Consider the following 19,835-nt stretch of genomic DNA (forward strand, 5'->3'; position numbering starts at 1 on the left):
CTGTTTTCAAGCTTCCTTGTGCATTATCTTTAGAAGAGGCTTCCTTCTGGGGCACCAGCTATGCAGACCAATTTAATGCGTTGTGCAGCATATGGTCTGAGCACTGGCAGGCTGACCCACCCACACCTTCAACCTCAGCAGTAATGCTGGCAGCACTCATATGTCTATTTCCCAAAGACAAGACCTCTAGATGACACTGAGCATGTGCACTCAGCTTCTTTGGTAGATCATGGCGAGGCCTGTCCCGAGTGGAACCTGTCTTTCTCACCATGTGGCACCTCAGTTTCAAGGACTTGGCAATCTTCTTATAACCTAGGCCATCACTGATAATACTGATCAGTGCTATGTCCTATGCATAGCACTGAACAATATTAGCAATAAACTGATTGCTATTGATAGTCCCCTTTGGGGACATAAAAAGTGTAAGAAAAAATTGGAAAAATTTAAAAAATAAAAAGTAAAAAAAAGTGAAAAATCCCCTCCCCCAATATAAATGAAAATTGTCCCTTTTTCCCATTTTACCCGCAAAAACCATACAATTTTTTTATAAACTTATTTGATATCGCCGCATGTGTAAATGTCCAAACAATCAAAATATAATGTTAATGATCCCGTATGATGAACGGCGTAAACGTAAAAAATTATTAAAAAAGTCCCCAAATGCTCCTTTTTTGTCACATTTTATTCCCAAAAAATAAAATAAAAAGTGATCTAAAAGTTTTATATAAGCAAATTTGGTATCAGTAAAAAGTACATATGACGGCGCAAAAAAGGAGCCCTCATACCAGCCAATATACGGAAAAATTAAAAAGTTATAGGTGGTCAAAATACGGCGATTTTATATTACTGATTTTGTACAAAAAGTTTGAGATTTTTTTTAAGCGGTACAAAAATAGAAAAGTATCTAGCCATGGGTATCATTTTAATCATATTGACCCACAGAATAAAGAACACATGTCATTTTTACAGTAAAGTGTGAAAATGAAACCCTTCAAATGTGCAAGATTGTGGTTTTCATTTAAATTTCCTCCCTAAAAAATTATTCTTTGGGTTTGCCATACCTTTTTTGGGACAAATAGGTTTCATTACAAAGTACAATTGGTCACGCAAAAAAAAAAAAAAAAGCCCTGTAGATGGAAATATAAAAGAGTAATGGATTTTAGAAGGCGAGGAGGAAAAAAACGAAAACACAAAAATAAAATTGTCCTGGTCCTTAAGGTCAAAATGGGCTTGGTCCTTAAGGGGTTAAGCAGATCCACAGAATGGAACAAATGGTCTCCACTGATCAGGGTAACCCGGATTTGTTTTGGAAGACTCTGCCTGCCTTCTTCTTATTCTGAGAGTCACCTCCTATTCTGCTCTGGCTTTCTTCTCCATCAGGATTCTGGTGGCCCTTGCTCTCTCTGCTTCGGCTATTTTCTTTTTCCATTCCCTATCTTCTTTCTTCTCTTTTTCCTTTCTCTCCTTCTATTCTCTCTTTTAACTCATGTGCCTTAGAGTTTGCAGAGTGCTGCTGCAACACAATGGGCCTCATTTACTAAGCTGAAACCGACCAGTTTTTGTCTGGTTATTTAGTCTGAGACATGTCTGCGCCAGTGTGCGCCTGAAAAATCCGACAAACCTGAAAAGGTCTGTCTCAAAGGGGGGCGTGATCTGCCAAAAAGGGGCGTGGTTTCACAGCTCGACGGATTTACTATGGAATTCACAGAAAATCCTGTGGGTAAATGGCTGAAAATATCGACCTAGAAAAAGCTGGTCAGAAAATGTTCCCGACTTTTCCCAATAGTAAATAGAGAGGAATCCTGCAAACTTTTCCCACTAGTAAAAACCCGAAACTCTTAGTAAATGAGGCCCAATTTTTTCTGTTCGTATCTGCCATGGAGGTGTGTACCTGCACGTTTGTCTTCACTATATTAATGGAGGAGCTGACTATTTCAGTTTATTGGCATTGAATGTATGAGAGAGTGGCAGCTCCATTAGCCATGCACCCTACCCCACCGACAAACGTGCTGGCAGCGCACCCTGGGTGGTGTCCAAGTGCCTGACCTTTCAGTCCGTCTTTGATTTAAAAGCAGGGTTTTAGGGGGCCATTGTGAGACAGCAGGACTTAACCCCAAAAAGGGGAATGTACCACCAATGCAGAACGGTTTAGAGTTATGTATCACACAGGAAATTATGAAAGATAATACTGAATAAAGCAGTTGAGGATTTAAGTAATACACACCTCAAGTTTTGTAAATATGAGGAGGTGGTAGGGATGATCACAGAAGCACTTTGCGCAAGGCATGCAATCCTAAATCACGTTTTAAGGCCCTTTTAGGGGTTGAACATTGATTTGAAGATGGTAGTGAGGAGCAAGAGCTTCTTTGCATACTCTTTTTCCCATGGAGCATTGTATGGCTTATAAGCCTTTATTGTATGTCACACTAACCCCTTTGGTCCCAAGGGATATCAAAAATGTATATAAAAAAAACATATTTACGATAAATTAAAACATTTTTCTTACTAATAAAACATTATATATGATGTAAAGGAACATATGTCTGTATATTCTAGTTTAATGTCTCCTGCTGCCTTTCTTCTAATGTACGGTGGGGATCATGAGACACACTTTATCTACCAAAATGCTTCTTCCCTGCAGTCAGTTTAGAGTGCTTGCTTAGAAAAGGGGCTCACTTCTGAGCAGAACTATTTATTTGTCTTATTAGCAATAATAAGAATTAATTACATTCTACTAAACACAGTTTCATCTCTTTGCTTCCAAGTCACTTGTGCTTTAACCTACAAAATGTTTGATTGCAGCTCTGAATGAACCTCTGTCTTCTGCATCACTTTGATCTGAGGGTTGTACAAACTGTACTAAGGCGCCATCTGATGGATAAGTGATGTTTTGCAGTGAAGACGTTTTGCAGTGAAACACTTGATATACCAACTACAATAATATAAATGTGTTCTCAATTGATGTGCACACATTACACACACTTAGCCAATACCAACCATAACTTTAAATGCCATCGTAAGAAAAGCTACTTTGCATACTCCGCAATAGAAACATAGCAAGTAGAAAAGACATGGGCACTCACCCGTACGATGTATTAACATTATTAAAACATTGTATATCTTGGTAGAAACATACATATAGTACATTTGGAAAGTTTTCAGACTCTTTTTTCACATTTTGTCATGTTGCCACCTTGTGCTAAAATAAAAACACACATTTGTCCCCTATGATTCTGTACTCAATAGCTGATAATGACTAAGTGAAAGCAGAATGTTAGAAGTCTTTGCTTATTGATTGAAAAGGAAAAACTAAAATATTGCATTGACACACGTTCAGACCCTTTACTCAGGGCTTAGTTGAAACCCCTGTGGTAGTGATTACAGCTTCCAGTCTTCTTGGGGATGAAGCCACAAGGTTTGCACCTGGATTTGAATCTTTAGACCAGTCTGAGGTCCAGGTCTGAGCACTCTGGATTAGGTTTTTATTAAGAATATCTCTGTACTTTCCTCCATTCAGCTTTATCTCAACACCGACCAGTCTCCCTGACACAGTCCCTGATGCTGCCACCCCAATGTATGGATGGTATTGGGCAGGTGATTAGCAGTGCCTGGTTTCTTCCAGACATGAAACTTATAATTTAGGCCAAAAAGTTCCATTTTGGTTTCACTAGACCTAAAAATCTTGTTTCTTACAGTTTTGGACCTTCAGGTGCCATTTTTTTTGCAAACCCCAGTTTCATGTGCCTTTTACTGAGGAGAGGCTTCTTTCTGGCCACTCTGCCATAAAGGCCAGATTGGTGGAGTGCGGCAGCGATGGTTGAACCTCTGCAAGTTTCTCTCATCTGCACACAGGATCTCTGGAGCTCAGTCCATGACCATTGGATTCTTGGTCATCTCTCTTACCATGGTCCTTCTCCCTGATGACTAATTTGGTAGGGCGGTCAGCTCTAGGAAGAGTCCTGGTTGTTCCAAAGGAAAAAAAACAACAAAGTTCCCCTGTATAGTTTGCTCGGTCGTATGACTGCCTTAGGTTTACGTAAGTATTGAGTAGCATGTGAGCTTATCTTTTTCTTATCTTTTTAACATTTTAAGCTGAGAATAAAAGTTGACCAATACCCAGTACATAATCCAAAATTGAGGAAGGCAATAATTAAGACATAAATTTTAATAGGTTGAGATAAAAGTATTATATTAATCGGACCATATATACAGTTTAAATGTTATGCTAGGCTCACCCAACAACAAAGTAGTGGGAACACGTACACGTAATTGTGTCACTATATATCCGGAATGGTGACAGAGATGGGATGGTATCCAGGTAATGCAGTGGGGGCAGGGGTGGGGGATTTCTAAATACCCCTACACTAACCCCATATTATGCACTTCTTGATAAGTGTTGCCTCGTCCTAAAAAGGGCGGCCACTCACTGGAACCTTTCCCTATACTCCCTACGTGTTTCAACCACCTGTGGTGATGGTATCATCAGGGGATTAATGCAGCGACCACTGTGCGGGTATAGCGGAGACTCTCCACAGTCGGCGGTACCACTGTAAGTTGGACACACTACCAGGAAGGAGTAATCTTGCCTATTAGGTGTTGTGAGTAATTGACATGGAGGCATTGTTTTGACTTGTTTATACTGGTTTCTATAGGTCTGGGCTTTTTCATAGGGACAGCAACAGTCTACTGATATTGGTGGACTTTGTCTGTCTGATCAAATAACCGCCCTAATCAGTGATGTCCTTGGTGTGATGTGGAGACACACTATTAGTCACTGGCAAACACAAAAGCTGGCAGACTGGCTCTAAGAGTGATTTTAATAGCACCCTTTTCTTTTTAGGACCTTTTATTATATTGGTGAGCACATAATCATCTGTGTGTTTTTTCTTCACTTATTTTGATTTATTATTTGTATATACCTGAATCAATCCCCTGATGATACCAATGCCACAGGTGGTTGAAATGCGTAGGGGGTGTAGGGTGTAATAGGTGACACTAGGGAAAGGTTCCAGTGTGGGGCCACCCTTTTTACGGCGAGGTAACACTTGTCAAGAATGCCCCCACTGCATTACCTGGATACCATCCCATCTCTGTCACCATTCCGGATATATAGTGACACAATTTCTGTGTACGTGTTCCCACTACTTTGGTGTTAAGTGAGCCTAGCTTCACATTTAAACTGTATGTATGGTCCGATTAATATAATACTTTTATATCAACCTATTATAAGTTATAAATAGCAACAGCAGCAACAGCGATCTGCACTTCCCTTTAAGGCTGGTAATGAGGTATATGAAACCCACTAATGCGAACAGGAGAAATGTCCCAGTCCGTGTGGTGCACCGTCCACCTTCTATTGGTGCTACCACCCCTTGTGCAGATATAAGCAAATTCAGACAATGCTAGTAGGATAGAAATGTGGGGGGGGAGCACTCAATGTTACGGTGCCAAGGATATCTTTATTCAGGTGCAAGTTGTTACGCCGAGCGCTCCGGGTCCCCGTTCCTCCCCGGAGCGCTCACGGCATCTCTCTCCCTGCAGCGCCCCGGTCAGTCCCGCTGACCGGGAGCGCTGCACTGTCATGGCCGTTGGGGATGCGATTCGCACAGCGGGACGCGCCCGCTCGCGAATCGCATCCCAGGTCACTTACCTATCCCGGTCCCCGGCTGTCATGCTCTGGCGCGCGCGGCTCCGCTCTCTAGGGCGCGCGCGCGCCAGCTCTCTTGATTTAAAGGGCCAGTGCACCAATGATGGTGCCTGGTCCAATCTTCCCAATTAGCTTGATTAGTTTCCACCTGTGCACTCCCTACTTATACCTCACTTCCCCTGCACTCCCTTGCCGGATCTTGTTGCCCTTGTGCCTAGTGAAAGCGTTCCCTTGTTTGTTCCTAGCCCGTGTTCCAGACCTCCTGCCGTTGCCCCTGACTACGATCCTTGCTGCCTGCCCTGACCTTCTGCTACGTCCGACCTTGCTCTTGCCTTATCCCTTGTACCATGCCTATCTCAGCAGTCAGAGAGGTTGAGCTGTTGCCGGTGGATACGACCTGGTTGCTACCGCCGCTGCAAGACCATCCCGCTTTGCGGCGGGCTCTGGTGAAAACCAGTAGCTACTTAGAACCGGTCCACCGACACGGTCCTCGCCAAACCCTCTCTGACACAGAGGATCCACCTCCAGCCGGCCGATCCGTGACAGTAGATCCGGCCATGGATTCCGCTGAGGTGCCGCTGTCAAGTCTTGCCGACATTTCCACGGTGATCGCCCAGCAAGCCCTAAAGATCACCCAACGAAATCACCAGCTGGCTTACTTGACCACCATGACACAGCAACTCCAGTCGCAGCTACAGCAGCTTCAGTCACAATTTCAGTCACAGCTACAGCTGCAACAACCATCTCCTCCGCCGGCTCCTGCAACTCCTCCGCAGCAACCGGCCGCTCCTAACCTCTGCTTGTCCCTGCCGGACAAATTTGATGAGGACTCTAGACTCTGCCGTGTTCTCCTGCCTGGGAAGGCCCTGCCATGTGCCACACCGCCCGGAGCACCTCTCTTACAGTATCCTTTGCAATCCACCCCTGTGCCTCCCGCCGAGGAGGCTATGCAACTGGATCGGTCCCGCCTGACCCCTGAAGAGAGGACTCGCCGCAGGAAGAAAGAAGATTTACTTCTACACTGCACTGTGCGTTACCGCACAGAACCCCTGCTCTTCAGCATGGAACTTTTTGTTTTGCCCAAATGCTCCTCTGAAGTCCTCCTCGGTCTGCCATGGCTCCAACCCCCATCTTCTGCCCTTGTTTGGACCACCGGGGAGATCGGGAGCTGGGGTGCTTCTTGCCACAGGAAGTGCCTCATGTCTGCTCCCAGTCCCGTCAGTCAAGCCTCTGTGTCTCCCCCTTTACCTGGCCTTCCCAAGGCCTGTCTGGACTATGCTGTGTCTCCTCCTCACGGCTCCCGTCCTGTTGACACTCTGCCCCGTGCCGGGCTTGACCCTCTTCCCTCCCCACCCCCACGCCTTCTTGTGTGCCCGCTGTTGATGAGGTTTTCCGGGGCTTCGCCACCATCTGGGAAAAGACTCTTAAATCCCTCATACTAGCCTCATCCCGGGTGAAGAAGCTTGCCGAAGGAAAAAGAAGAACCCCCCCTGTTTTTGTGTGGCTCTCCACCAAGTATATCCGCTTCCGTGTCCCCAGTTTTAATCTCGGACCACGTTATCTTGGACCCTTTGGAGTTGAGTGCTCAGAGGAGAGATCTTGGGAACCTGAGGACATCATCCTGGACAAAAGTCTTATCCTCAGGTTCTCAGGCTCCAAGAAGAGGGGGAGACCCAAGGGGGGGGGGGTACTGTTACGCCGAGCGCTCCGGGTCCCCGTTCCTCCCCGGAGCGCTCACGGCGTCTCTCTCCCTGCAGCGCCCCGGTCAGTCCCGCTGACCGGGAGCGCTGCACTGTCATGGCCGTTGGGGATGCGATTCGCACAGCGGGACGCGCCCGCTCGCAAATCGCATCCCAGGTCACTTACCTATCCCGGTCCCCGGCTGTCATGCTCTGGCGCGCGCGGCTCCGCTCTCTAGGGCGCGCGCGCGCCAGCTCTCTTGATTTAAAGGGCCAGTGCACCAATGATGGTGCCTGGCCCAATCTTCCCAATTAGCTTGATTAGTTTCCACCTGTGCACTCCCTACTTATACCTCACTTCCCCTGCACTCCCTTGCCGGATCTTGTTGCCCTTGTGCCTAGTGAAAGCGTTCCCTTGTTTGTTCCTAGCCCGTGTTCCAGACCTCCTGCCGTTGCCCCTGACTACGATCCTTGCTGCCTGCCCTGACCTTCTGCTACGTCCGACCTTGCTCTTGCCTTATCCCTTGTACCATGCCTATCTCAGCAGTCAGAGAGGTTGAGCCGTTGCCGGTGGATACGACCTGGTTGCTACCGCCGCTGCAAGACCATCCCGCTTTGCGGCGGGCTCTGGTGAAAACCAGTAGCTACTTAGAACCGGTCCACCGACACGGTCCTCGCCAAACCCTCTCTGACACAGAGGATCCACCTCCAGCCGGCCGATCCGTGACACAAGTAAAACATCAGCCGGACGCCAGGTTCCCGTGACAGGGGTAAGCAGCTTTCACGCCCGCTCAAAGGGTGCTTCTTCAGACCACTCCCCCTGTTGTCACCTGACCCAGGTAAATACACCTGTCCTCCTGCACTTCAGAAGTTATCACCCCAAACATGTGAAGAAGGCTGTCCCTTACGGACAGTTCCTAAGACTTAGGAGAATAAATTCAGAGGAAAGGGACTTTGAGGTGCAGGCAGGAGAGTTGCATGCCAGGTTACTGTTGCAGGGGTATCCCAAAAATATTTTGGACGTAGCCCTTAATAAGGCTAGGTCCAAAAGCAGAGATGCCCTTTTAGGGAAAAAAACAAGCAGAGGTAACTCAAGAGACAGATCTGATAGAGATAATCGGGACCGATTTTCTTTTGCCTTTACTTATAGCCCGCTAGCCCCAAAAATTAAAAAAGCCATTTACAACAACTGGAATTTATTGCAGAATGACCCGGACCTCCAGAGTTTCACTAAAAAACCTCCTCTGATTACGTTTAAAAAATGCAAAAATCGAAGCAATGTCTTAGTCAGTAGTTCCCTAAAAAACCCGACCCCCAGTACTAACTGGTTAACTAAGGATATGCCGAAAGGCAACTTTAAGTGTGGAGGGTGTAATTGGTGCAACTTTTACTGTACAGACAAGCACATTAAAACATAGGAGGAGTAGATGTAATGTGTAAAGATTTTTTCTGTTGCAGGACAAAAAACGTAGTTTACGTGATCCAGTGTTGTTGCAACCGATTTTTACATCGGTTGCACCACGCGAGCAGTGAACGTACGTTTTCGAGAGCACATGAACTCGATCAGGACGGGGAAAGGTTCTCCCCGACTGATCGAGCATATACGTGAGGCCCATAATAGCAATGTTCACACTATGCGTTTTTTCGCTATAGAGTGCGTTCACACGGCAGCAGGTCTGGACACTAGAAAGACACTGCTTCAGAAAGAAGGGCGGTGGATCCTCAGGACTAACGCCCAGGGCGGTCTTGGGCTTAATGATAGACTCGACATGAGTGTATATCTATGATAGTTGCATGCAGACTTTGATATAATCTTAGATCTTGTGATTTTGTAGTGTTGTACATTGATTTTAGTCTGCATACCGGTTTTGTGTGTTTTTAATAAAGTTTTTGTAAACACGCCCCCCTGTCGTCACGTGACCAGGACAGGTGTATTCACCTGGGTCAGGTGACGACAGGGGGAGTGGTCTCAAGAAGCGCCCTTTGAGCGGGCGTGAAAGCTGCTTACCCCTGGTGTCCGGCTGATGTTTTACTTGCACCTGAATAAAGATATCCTTGGCACCGTAACCGTGAGTGGACTCCCCCGCACATTTCTATCCTACTAGCTATTAAAAGTTATGTCTTAATTATTGCCTTCCTCAATATTGGATTATTTACCTTGAATATATTTGCTGCATCTGGGTACAGCATATCCTATATCATCTTGCTTTTGTATATTGATGTAATACCCAGTACACTAGTTTATTCTTTCCACCAGTACTTACAAATATGCATCTGATGTGAGGCTTATTGTTTACTATGTTAATAAAATAATACCAAAAGATCTCACAGTCCAGGGTCATAAACTCTTCCTTTAGGTGACAGCGCTAAAAACCTCTGATGTGACAGTATTGCTGCATTTACACTGGTCAAGCACCTCTCCCGGCAGCCTTTGAACTAAATTCTGTGCGCTTCAGCTGATTCATCCAGCCTGGAGAGTTCTGTTTTGTTTGAGGTTTTGCTACAGCTAGAGAGACGAGGGACCAGACATTTCTATGGGATTTTGATAGTTAGAGCAGAAGTGGTTCTATTTGCTTTTGGTGCAATTTATTGGATGGTAATTTTATGGCATGAAGATATCCCCGAAGACTAGAGGTAAGTAAATGTCCAGAAAATATACAGAACCTACTTTCCTTACTAGTTTATTGTGATAGGATAGACCAGTGTTTACCAAGCAGGATGCCTCCAGCTGTTGTAAGACTCCCAGCATGCTGGCAATTGTAGTTTTTCAGTATTAAAGGGGAGTGATATTAAAACTTAACTTATACTAGTATTATAAATAAAACACACAAGATAGTGATTATTCTATTGGTAATATGTTACCATCAATTTGATGCAAAAGATAGAGACAACTGTTAAATATAGTAGCAAGTTCTCATGTATCTTATATATACAACAATAGTCACTATCCCAATGTAGGCGTCTCCATATGCTGTCCGACGCGTTTCAGATATGGGTAGGGTGTCTTCCTCAGGGGCAAAGAAGGAGGCAGTGATCAGTCTGATGACCTGTTTTGTCTCCTGCATCTTTGGAGCATAGACGCAGGAGCCAAAACAGGTCATCAGACTGGACCATAGGCTGTCACTGCTCACAATATTGTTTATGTGCTATGACAAGCACTAAATACCTATAACTAGATTTGCAACTGTAATAACCAAGAAAGTACGCGTGGGGCGCTCAGAGGCCCTCTGTCGCCTCTGAGCGCCCCACGCTTCCGCCAGCCCCGGTTCCGGAGGAGCAGCCCGAGATGGGAGCCGTATAAACAGAACTGAAGCGGTGAGTGCAGGACACCGGTTTTGTGTCTTTCTTGGTTATTACATTCATTGCTGCATATTTGTCCTAGCACCACCGCATCTGAAGTTTCTGGTTACTGCCCGAATATCGCCATTGTCCATCTCGAGGTGCGGCATTGATAAGGTATCGGTGCCACTGGTGTATTTCTTATTTGGATAGATTCGCAACTGTTCGGCAACTCTGGTTTGTGCTAAATCTATATGCAAAAGTGAATTTCTTACTAGGTCACTGCCTCCTTCTTTGCCCCTGAGGAAGACACCCTACCCATGTCTGAAATGCTTTTGACAGCATATGGAGACGTGTACATTGGGATAGTGACTATTGTTGTATTTATAAGATACATGAGAATTTGCTACTATATTTAACAGTTGTCTCTATATTTTGCGTAAAATTGATGGTAACATTTTACCAATAGAACACTCACTATCTTGTGTGTTTTATTTATAACACTAGTAAAAGTTAAGTTTTGATATCACTCCCCTTTAATACTCATATACATCGATTGGGAGCACTGCATACTATAGGTGATTAGATGCCTGATCCATCTCTTTTCATTATTAATTGTAGTTTTTCAACAGCTGGAGGCACCCTGGTTGGGAAACACTTGGACAAACCGTGCAGCTGTCCATATGTGATCTGATGAGTAAATAATTGACTCACACTTACCCTCAATATCAGTTGTCTGCAAACTGTGAGCCTCCAGATTGTGCAAAACTACAACTTCCATCATGCCCGGACAGTCAATAGCTATGCCACATATTATAGGAATTTAGACTAGGCTAAATGGCAGCAAATTGCATTTAAGTTGTGCAACCAAAATATTTGTGTAACTTGTTGCGCAACTTTACTACAGATGTAGCGAGGCTGATGGGAAAACAAAAAACCAAATTGTAGAGAGTCACAAGCAGGTCGCAGTCACATGCAAGGTCAATGGTGGCAACGCGGCATTTGTTTTGACATTATTCACTTTTATCATGTGTGACACAGCAGAGTAACACTGTGATCATCATCTTGTGGCCAAAGTCGCTGTGTAGCCTAGGCTAGGGCTATTGGGCGATTTTTGGTCATGCGACATGAAAATTGCAACATTGCATGCAATAGAGCAACTAATGATTGGCAATGTGGTTACGTTGTAACTTGCAAGACAAAGCAATTGTAACACAACTTTGGTGGATTCTTGGTCGCAAGTCGCACACGACCTTGCCAGTATTGGCCTCCATTGAAGTCGCTTGTGACTGTTCCCTGCTTGCGACTTTTATGCTATCTAGCAGTTTTTTTTCTACAGCCAAATAGCAGCTATAATAAAGTCACATGACAGCAAATGCCAGACAGGTCATGCAAATAGTTTGGTCATGCAACTTACCATTGTGTGACACTTTGCCGTGTAGCCCTACAGGTTATTGGTATCCACCAGTTGAGCCACAAAATATAATGCAGCACTATAAGAATACAATACTTCAAAATTACATTTGTATCTTAATGAATCAGTTCATCTACTTAGTCAAGTCTAGCATACATGCCAGTGGCATTCCTACCATAGAGGTCGAACACATCACTGCTTGCAGGGCCCGATATTGGGTGAATCAGTGTTCTGCAAGCACAGCTTCCAGATTTTAACCCTCTCCTGCCTCACATAGGATCTGCAAGAGTGTGTCCACTTGGTATACAGAGAGGGCGGACCAGGGGAGTGAGCATTATTATTTTACTATGTGCTGTACCCATCAGATGGATGTAATATGTCCTATACTACATTGTCTACTCTGTGATGCATGAATTAACCTTGAGACCCTATAAACATTAATTTGACTTGGATTTCAGCTCTGAAATCTGTACCAAAACTGACACTCTACATGCCATACATGTGAATGGGAATTCCCCAATACCAATCACATGTATAAGAACATTTCTGCATTCAAGGAAATACAAGGAAAAAACATGAGGTGACTTAAGTAAATAAGTGTCATACAGTAATAGACACACTTACCAAGAATCTGTGCTTGTGTTTGTGGTAAGTGGCCATGCCCTGTGTTCCCCATCAAGCTACTGGCTACTTCCGATTTCCGTGACCTTCCTCAGACTACATTCCCCAGGATCCTTTGTTTTAAGATGGGAGGGGACTTATTTCCCTCCCACACATATGTCGTTCCACCCATTGCAGCGCAGCCATGCTCCCTTTGATCACATGACTTGCCCGACATCACCTGACACACAAGCTTTGGATCTGTGTGATGACAAATGCTCGCACATGTGCGCCAATAATGTAATCAGGGGGTTGGCTTCACACACAAGAGATGAAGCAGCTAAGCCTCCTTTCAGCACCTGACTTGTAATGTATTGTCTAGGGGCCGCACAGCAATCTGGGAAAGGTCCAAGACAACACTCATTTTGTAGGCTGCAAATAATAAACTTTCGGGGGAATAGAAAGACAAAGAAATTTGATACCAACTACCAAACACAGGTAAGTGAAGTATATTAGTAACTAGACTAACTTTGCTGCCCCTTTCTCACATTTAAAGAACCAAAAATCCTGGAATACCCCTTTAAGAAATTCATTTGAAAACCACTACCCCAATGCTACAAATATAAATATCATTTACATGGAAATTTGTTTAATCATTAGCCGATTTTTCTAACTGGAACAGTAGTTCAATTTAGAGGTCCTGGCATCTTATCCTAGATCTTTGTAAAGAAATTAGCTACTTGCAATAGTAACTGCAAAGATTAACTATTCCAATAGCCATGAAAATCTAACGAGGGAGTAAAACCATTGACATTTCTGTATTTTAGTCTGCGTATATTATCTGCTGGTAATCTTATGGATGTCAGTAAGGCAGGTACCGTACATTCCTTAAATGTATACAGCTAAGAGTCATTGATGCCTAAATTATGTCTACCTTTCATTTTTATATTAAAAGATTTTCTCCCTAATATACTGATCTCCTGAAAAATCATTTGTCTTAAATAATTTATTTATCCTTCGTATTATATAAAAGATAAAAAAATTCAATTAAGAGAAATTGGCATTTGCATGGGCATTTTTATTTATTTTATTTCCTTGTTTAGTAACTTAGATCTATTAAAAAGAAAGTAAATAGTATTCCATGAAATAGTTATATTTTTTAAATGTGCGTTATTTGGGAATTAAATTAATGATGATTTTATGACCTCTCAAAAAATATGTTGCTATCAGAAACACATTAAAAGTTCTTGGCACAATTTCAGCATTGACATGGCACCTTTTAAGGGGTTGTCTTTTTGTTTTATATAAATACTATACTTTATATGAATCCACTGCACGGTCAGTTGTCGTTGACATCATGAGAGATACAAGCTGTAGAATTAGAACTTAAACATTTTTTGATTTTCCAGTCCGAGGAGAAACAAGGCAGCTCAGTGCTCAGCTTCTGCCCCTTCGCTATAGCAATTGGTGGAGAGGTCAGGGACCCAGCAATAAAAAAATCCTGAAATATTATTAAGAGGTTTAAAATGGATAAAGTTATGCATCTAGGTACTAATAATCTACATGCAACATATGTCTGAGAGAGTCACTGGTAGAGAAGGATCTGGGTGTACTTGTAGATCATAGACTACAGAATAGAATGTAGGGCAGCTGCTTCTAAGGCCGGCAGGATATTGTCATGTATTAAAAGAGGCATGGACTCAAGGGACAGGGACATAATACTCCCCCTTTATAAAGCATTGGTACGGCCTCACCTGGAATATGCTGTTCAGTTTTAATCATTGGTTATAAAGATGGTTTCCAGTCTAATAAAAATTAGTGATGAGCGGCATTGCCCATATTCGAATTCGCGAAATAACGTGAATATATAGACGAATATTCGTCCTATATTCGCGAATTTTGTGTATTTGTTATACTCGCATATGCGAATATTCGCATATTCAAGGAAGAAAACAGTGGGGGGGGGGGGGGGCAACTTTACTATTGGTTGCTAGGGATGTTGTTGATAACCTCTGACAAGTGTATTTGCATCATTTTAGTTGGCCCACAAGTGGAAAGAAGGAATATGCGAATATTCTCATATGCGAATATGGGAAAAAAGTGAATATTCGTCATTTTGAATATATAGCAAATATACTCGCAATATTCGCGAATTCACGATAGTCGCAATAAAAATTGGAATATTCGCGCCCAACTCTAATTAAAATATATTAAAGAGTACCTGTGACCAAATAAACTTTTCTAAACTAACTCAGGCTACGTTCCCTTACTACTCCTAACACCCCTCCCACCCTTAAAAAAAAAATTCAGATCTTTAAAAAGCTGTGTATTTTACCATTCTTCTTACTTAAATAGTGCAATCTTCCAGCAGGAGAAAGCGGGTGTATCTTCCCAGCAGATATGACATCACTGAAGCATGCTGGGGGACCACTTCTGCCCTCACATCTTTGCAGTGCTGAATAGAAGACCTCAGCTTTCAATGTGGCTCTATGCATGTTTCAGTGAGGCTCTGTGCATGTTTTATTGAGGCTCTGTGAAGCTTTCAATGTGGCTCTATGCATGTTTCAGTGAGGCTCTATGCATGTTTCAGTGAGGCTCTGTGTAGCTTTCAGTCTGTGCAGCTTTCAGTGAGGCTCTGTGCTGCTGTCAATCAAGCTCAGTTCAGAAAAACACTTCCTGAGTTTGGTCTCCTGCCAGGCCAGGAGGAGACCAAACTCACTGTATTAATTGTGGCAGGGAACAGAACAGAGCCACCTAGTGGTTGTTTTTTCTATGACATTTTAAACATATATTGATGTTGAAAATTTTAAAAGCAAGTGAATGGGAAAGTGTCTGCTAATTACACAATGGACACTATGTTAAAAGTTTATTTGGTGACAGGTACTCTTTAAAAACAAAAGAACAAAAGCAAAAAAAACCCTGAAGATTATTTGATATATCTAAGCTATTTTTTTTACAGAATAACTAGAAAATCCGTTGTAAAAAGATACTGTGAGCAGACCATCGCCTCTGTCCTAGAATGATGTTTCCAGTTATCTGTGTGACCCATATTCTGCTCCTGGCACTCTGCAGCTGGGGCGAGGAGGAATTTCAGTGGACACAGACTGATCGCGGATCCTTTTACTATGGCACTTTCCCACCCAGTAAGTTTTTAGTTACGCATCTTCAACCTATGGCAAGCATATCACCTATACTCATGGGAGGGACAAGCGCTTTCTTGGTTTCAGAAGGCACCTCCTCTTTCATCCTTGAAGTTCAAATGACAGTTGTTGGGTGGACAAATATTTATTTTTTTGAAAACCATAGTGTACATATCTTTAGGCAATCCATAGATTGCATAACACCCCCAAGGACACCCTAGGCAACTACCTTCTATGTCTACCAATTGTCCCACCCTTGCCTATACTGTGATTGTTTATTCCGTTTCTACAGCTTTCATATGGGGAGTGGGCAGCTCTGCATACCAAACCGAAGGTGCCTGGGACAAGGATGGAAAAGGACAAAGTATTTGGGATGCATTCACACATAAGAAGGGGAAAACATTCATGAACCAGACTGCAGATTCCTCATGTGATGGATATTACAAAGTCAAGGTCAGAACACTTTATGGCTACACTGTTGCTCCAGTATTGCTCTCAGGCCATGTTTTCACACAGGTATTCATTTTTTTGGCTGTAGAACAGGGTTCGCTTGGCTTCGCTTGCTCATAATAAAGAGTGCAGAACTTGATTCTTTGCTTTAGTAAAGCAGAATTCCACCTCCTATGTGGGTTTACATTGTATGTTATATATTGCAGGAGGACATAGAATTGCTGAAGGAACTGAACGTTTCTCATTATCGTCTTTCTATCTCCTGGCCACGTTTAATTCCTACAGGCAACAAAGGTGAGAGTCCATTGTTGTTTTAAAGGGAACCTGTCACTAAACAAATTCAATCCAACCTTTGTGTTATGGAGTGGGATCTTTGCTCATTCTAAACTTACGAGTCCAGTTGGCAAAATCACTCAATGATTAATGTATGCAAAGATAGGTGTCAGATACTGATTAGGACTACCCCCTGGACTCCTAAGCCCCGAATGTGCTGAGATTTTAATCAATAAGTTACAAGTTTTACTAAATCTTTTCCGGTAAAACTATATGAATACAACCTACAGCTGTTGCAGATTGATCTCTCTCCCACCAAGCGATCCCTCCACCCATTGAAGCAGACCGGCTCCCTGTCATCAGCTGACTAGTGAGTCAGGTCTCAGCCGCATTGCAAGCTGGGAAAAATCTGAGAGAACAGTCATTTTGTATGCTGGTAAAAATAAAATATTGGGTTGAAAATCACAGAATAATTGTGAGAAAACCGTCACACACAGGTACAGACAGTATATTATGAACTACACTAACTTTACAGCCCCTGTAGCATAGTCAAATAAAAAAAATTCCTTGAATTCCCCTTTAACCACTTAAGGACCTAGGGCGTATGGATACGCCTTGACGTCCTGGTACTTAAGGACCCAGGGCGTATCCATACGCCCGTGGGAATTTCGGTCCCCGCCGCGCGCCGGGCGGGGACCGGACCGGGATGCCTGCTGATATCGTTCAGCAGGCATCCCGCGCAAATGCCCAGGGGGGTCATTAGACCCCCCCATGTCGGCGATCGCGGCAGATCGTTGGTGAATTCACACTAACGATCTGCCGCGATTCGTGTCATACGGGTCACATGTGACCCGCTGACCCGAAGATACAAGGTGATCGGGGGTGTACAATACACCCCCTATCACCCACTGTATCTATGGGGAGGTGGCGATTTCGTCACCCCCCCAGGAGAGCTGCTATTGGCTGGACGATCGTCCAGCCAATAGCAGCCGGCGGGGGAGGGGTTAACTGCATCTTCTTGCAGCTCTGCCCGTTAGCTGAGTTCAGTCAGCGGGCAAAGTTGCTCGGAGGTGCCAGGGACCCCCCCCTGTGAGGATTGGAGCCCCCTCAGGACCGACGATCCCCCATAGAGCAGGGACAGAAAAACCCCCAGGGAAAGGTAGGAAAAAATAGTGTAAAACAGTAAAATAAAAGTAAAAAAAAAAATCCCCCCCCACCCACCCCCTAATAGGTCCCCAAGGGTCTGCCTGAGATTTTTTAGCTTGACCTGGGCCCTATTAGGGGTTCAGGGCGCTGCATTTGGCCCCCCTTTTTTTTTTGGCCGCAGCTGTTTATTTTTGTTCATATAACGGTGTGTGATTTCTAATCACACACCGTTATATATATAGTATACACCAAGCACACACACTACATACATCCCCGCCACCCCCCACACACACCCCCTCCCACCCCTCTCCCCCACCACCGCCCCCCGCCACCGTAGAAAAAGGCGATGGCTCGCCGGGCATTTTCGGTAGCGGAGGCATACGCTTTTCTTGCCTCCGACTCCGAATCTGTCAGTGAGGACGATGAAGATCCAACATTCCTGTGTTCTTCATCGTCCTCCTCATCATCTAGTACTGATGATGAGCCCCCTGCACGGCGGCGGAGACGCCGCCAGGCGAGGCCACTCACCCCCCATGAAAGTGCCCCAGTGGCTGGCACTAGTGCGAGTGGTGATGCCGCTCGTACTAGGAGTCCGACCCCCCAGGCAATTTTACCGGAGCTCCCTTCCGGTGAACCTGTCTGGAGACCCCCAGAGGGTTATCAGCCACGGATTCCGGAGTTTGTTGGCGACTCCGGAATCCGGATTGACACGGCTGGATTCACTGAATTTGACTTTTTCAGTTATTTTTTCAGTGAGAGCCTGGTCAATCACATGGTGGAGCAGACGAATCTGTACTCCAGGCAGTTCATCGCCCACCACCCTGATTCTTTTTTGGCCAGGTCCAATGAATGGTACGCTGTCAGTGCAGCAGAAATGAGGACATTTTGGGGCCTCTTGCTGCACATGGGCCTGATCAAAAAGCCAAGTGTCAGGCAGTACTGGAGCGGGGACGTCCTATACCAGACCCCGCTGTACAGTATGGCCATGGCACGGAAGCGGTTCGAGGCCATTCGGAAATGCCTGCATTATGCAGATAATGCGGCATGTCCACCCCGAAGTGATCCCACCTATGACCGGCTTTACAAAGTGAGGCCGGTCATCGATCACTTTGGGGCCAAATTTTTGGAGGCCTATGTACCGCTTAGGGAGCTCTCTGTAGATGAGTCTCTCATCAGTTTTAAGGGGAGACTCATCTTCCGCCAGTATATTCCCTCGAAGCGGGCGCGATATGGCGTGAAGCTATATAAACTTTGTGAGAGTACCTCCGGGTACACTCTCAAGTTTAGGGTGTATGAGGGACGAGATTCCCGTATTGAACCCCCAGATTGTTCCCCCACTCTGGGTGTTAGCGGGAAAATCGTTTGGGACCTTATGTACCCATTGCTGGATAAGGGTTACCACGTGTACGTGGACAACTTTTATACCAGCATCCCTCTCTTCACATCCCTTGCCGCCAGATCGACGTCCGCTTGTGGGACCGTGCGGAAGAATCAGAGAGGCCTCCCTCTAAATTTTGTTCAGACACCTATGCCCAAGGGTGAGTCCCGTGCCCTTACCCATGAAAACCTGTTGCTGGTCAAGTATAAGGATAAGAGGGATGTCCTTATGCTGACCACTATTCATGGTAACGGCAGCTCACCTGTCCCTGTGCGAGGTACCACAACAACGGTCCTCAAGCCCGATTGTATTCTGGACTACAATCGGTATATGGGGGGAGTTGATCTTTCTGATCAAATCCTGAAGCCATATAACGCCATGCGGAAAACACGTGTATGGTACAAGAAAGTTGCGGTCTACTTGGTACAGGTTGCCATGTACAACTCTTTTGTACTGTACCAGAACGCTGGCAACACAGGGACATACCTTCAGTTCCAAGAAGAAGTCCTAAAGGTCCTGATCTTTGCTGACCGGGAAAGAGCAGGCCGGAGTTCAGAAGGAACTGGAGTAATAGGTGCCAGGATCGTCCCAGGCCAACACTTTCCAGGTGAGGTCCCCCACACTGGAAAGAAGGGACGATCCCAGAAAAAATGCAGAGTGTGTAACAGGAGGGGGATACGGAAGGACACCACCTATCAATGTGACACTTGCCCTGATCATCCGGGCCTCTGCATTAAAAACTGCTTCAAGGAGTATCACACTTCCATGCAGTACTAAATTTTCCCTTTTCATTTTAATTTTCCATAATTTGACCCCAATGTACCAAGTC

The 19,835-nt window shown here is 44.7% G+C and overlaps 1 protein-coding gene across 8 annotated transcripts in view; it reads left to right on the top strand.

Moving 5' to 3' along the window:
- LCTL (lactase like) overlaps window positions 1-19,835 on the top strand; it is a 91,275-nt gene that overhangs the window by 48,622 nt on the left and 22,818 nt on the right. For 5 of the 8 annotated variants that reach the window (XM_056571668.1, XM_056571666.1, XM_056571673.1 and 2 more), the window contains 4 exons: window positions 13,002-13,117; window positions 15,579-15,762; window positions 16,052-16,212; window positions 16,416-16,503. In XM_056571668.1, the coding sequence (XP_056427643.1) occupies window positions 15,639-15,762; window positions 16,052-16,212; window positions 16,416-16,503 (373 nt within the window). In that variant the 5' untranslated portion in view covers window positions 13,002-13,117; window positions 15,579-15,638. Of the gene's footprint in view, window positions 1-3,695; window positions 4,037-13,001; window positions 13,118-15,578; window positions 15,763-16,051; window positions 16,213-16,415; window positions 16,504-19,835 lie in introns of those variants that run through there. The other 3 variants (XM_056571670.1, XM_056571672.1, XM_056571667.1) reach the window with 2 other exon arrangements.

The sequence above is a fragment of the Hyla sarda genome, chromosome 4 (assembly GCF_029499605.1).
Source record: "Hyla sarda isolate aHylSar1 chromosome 4, aHylSar1.hap1, whole genome shotgun sequence".
Lineage (NCBI taxonomy): Eukaryota > Metazoa > Chordata > Amphibia > Anura > Hylidae > Hyla > Hyla sarda.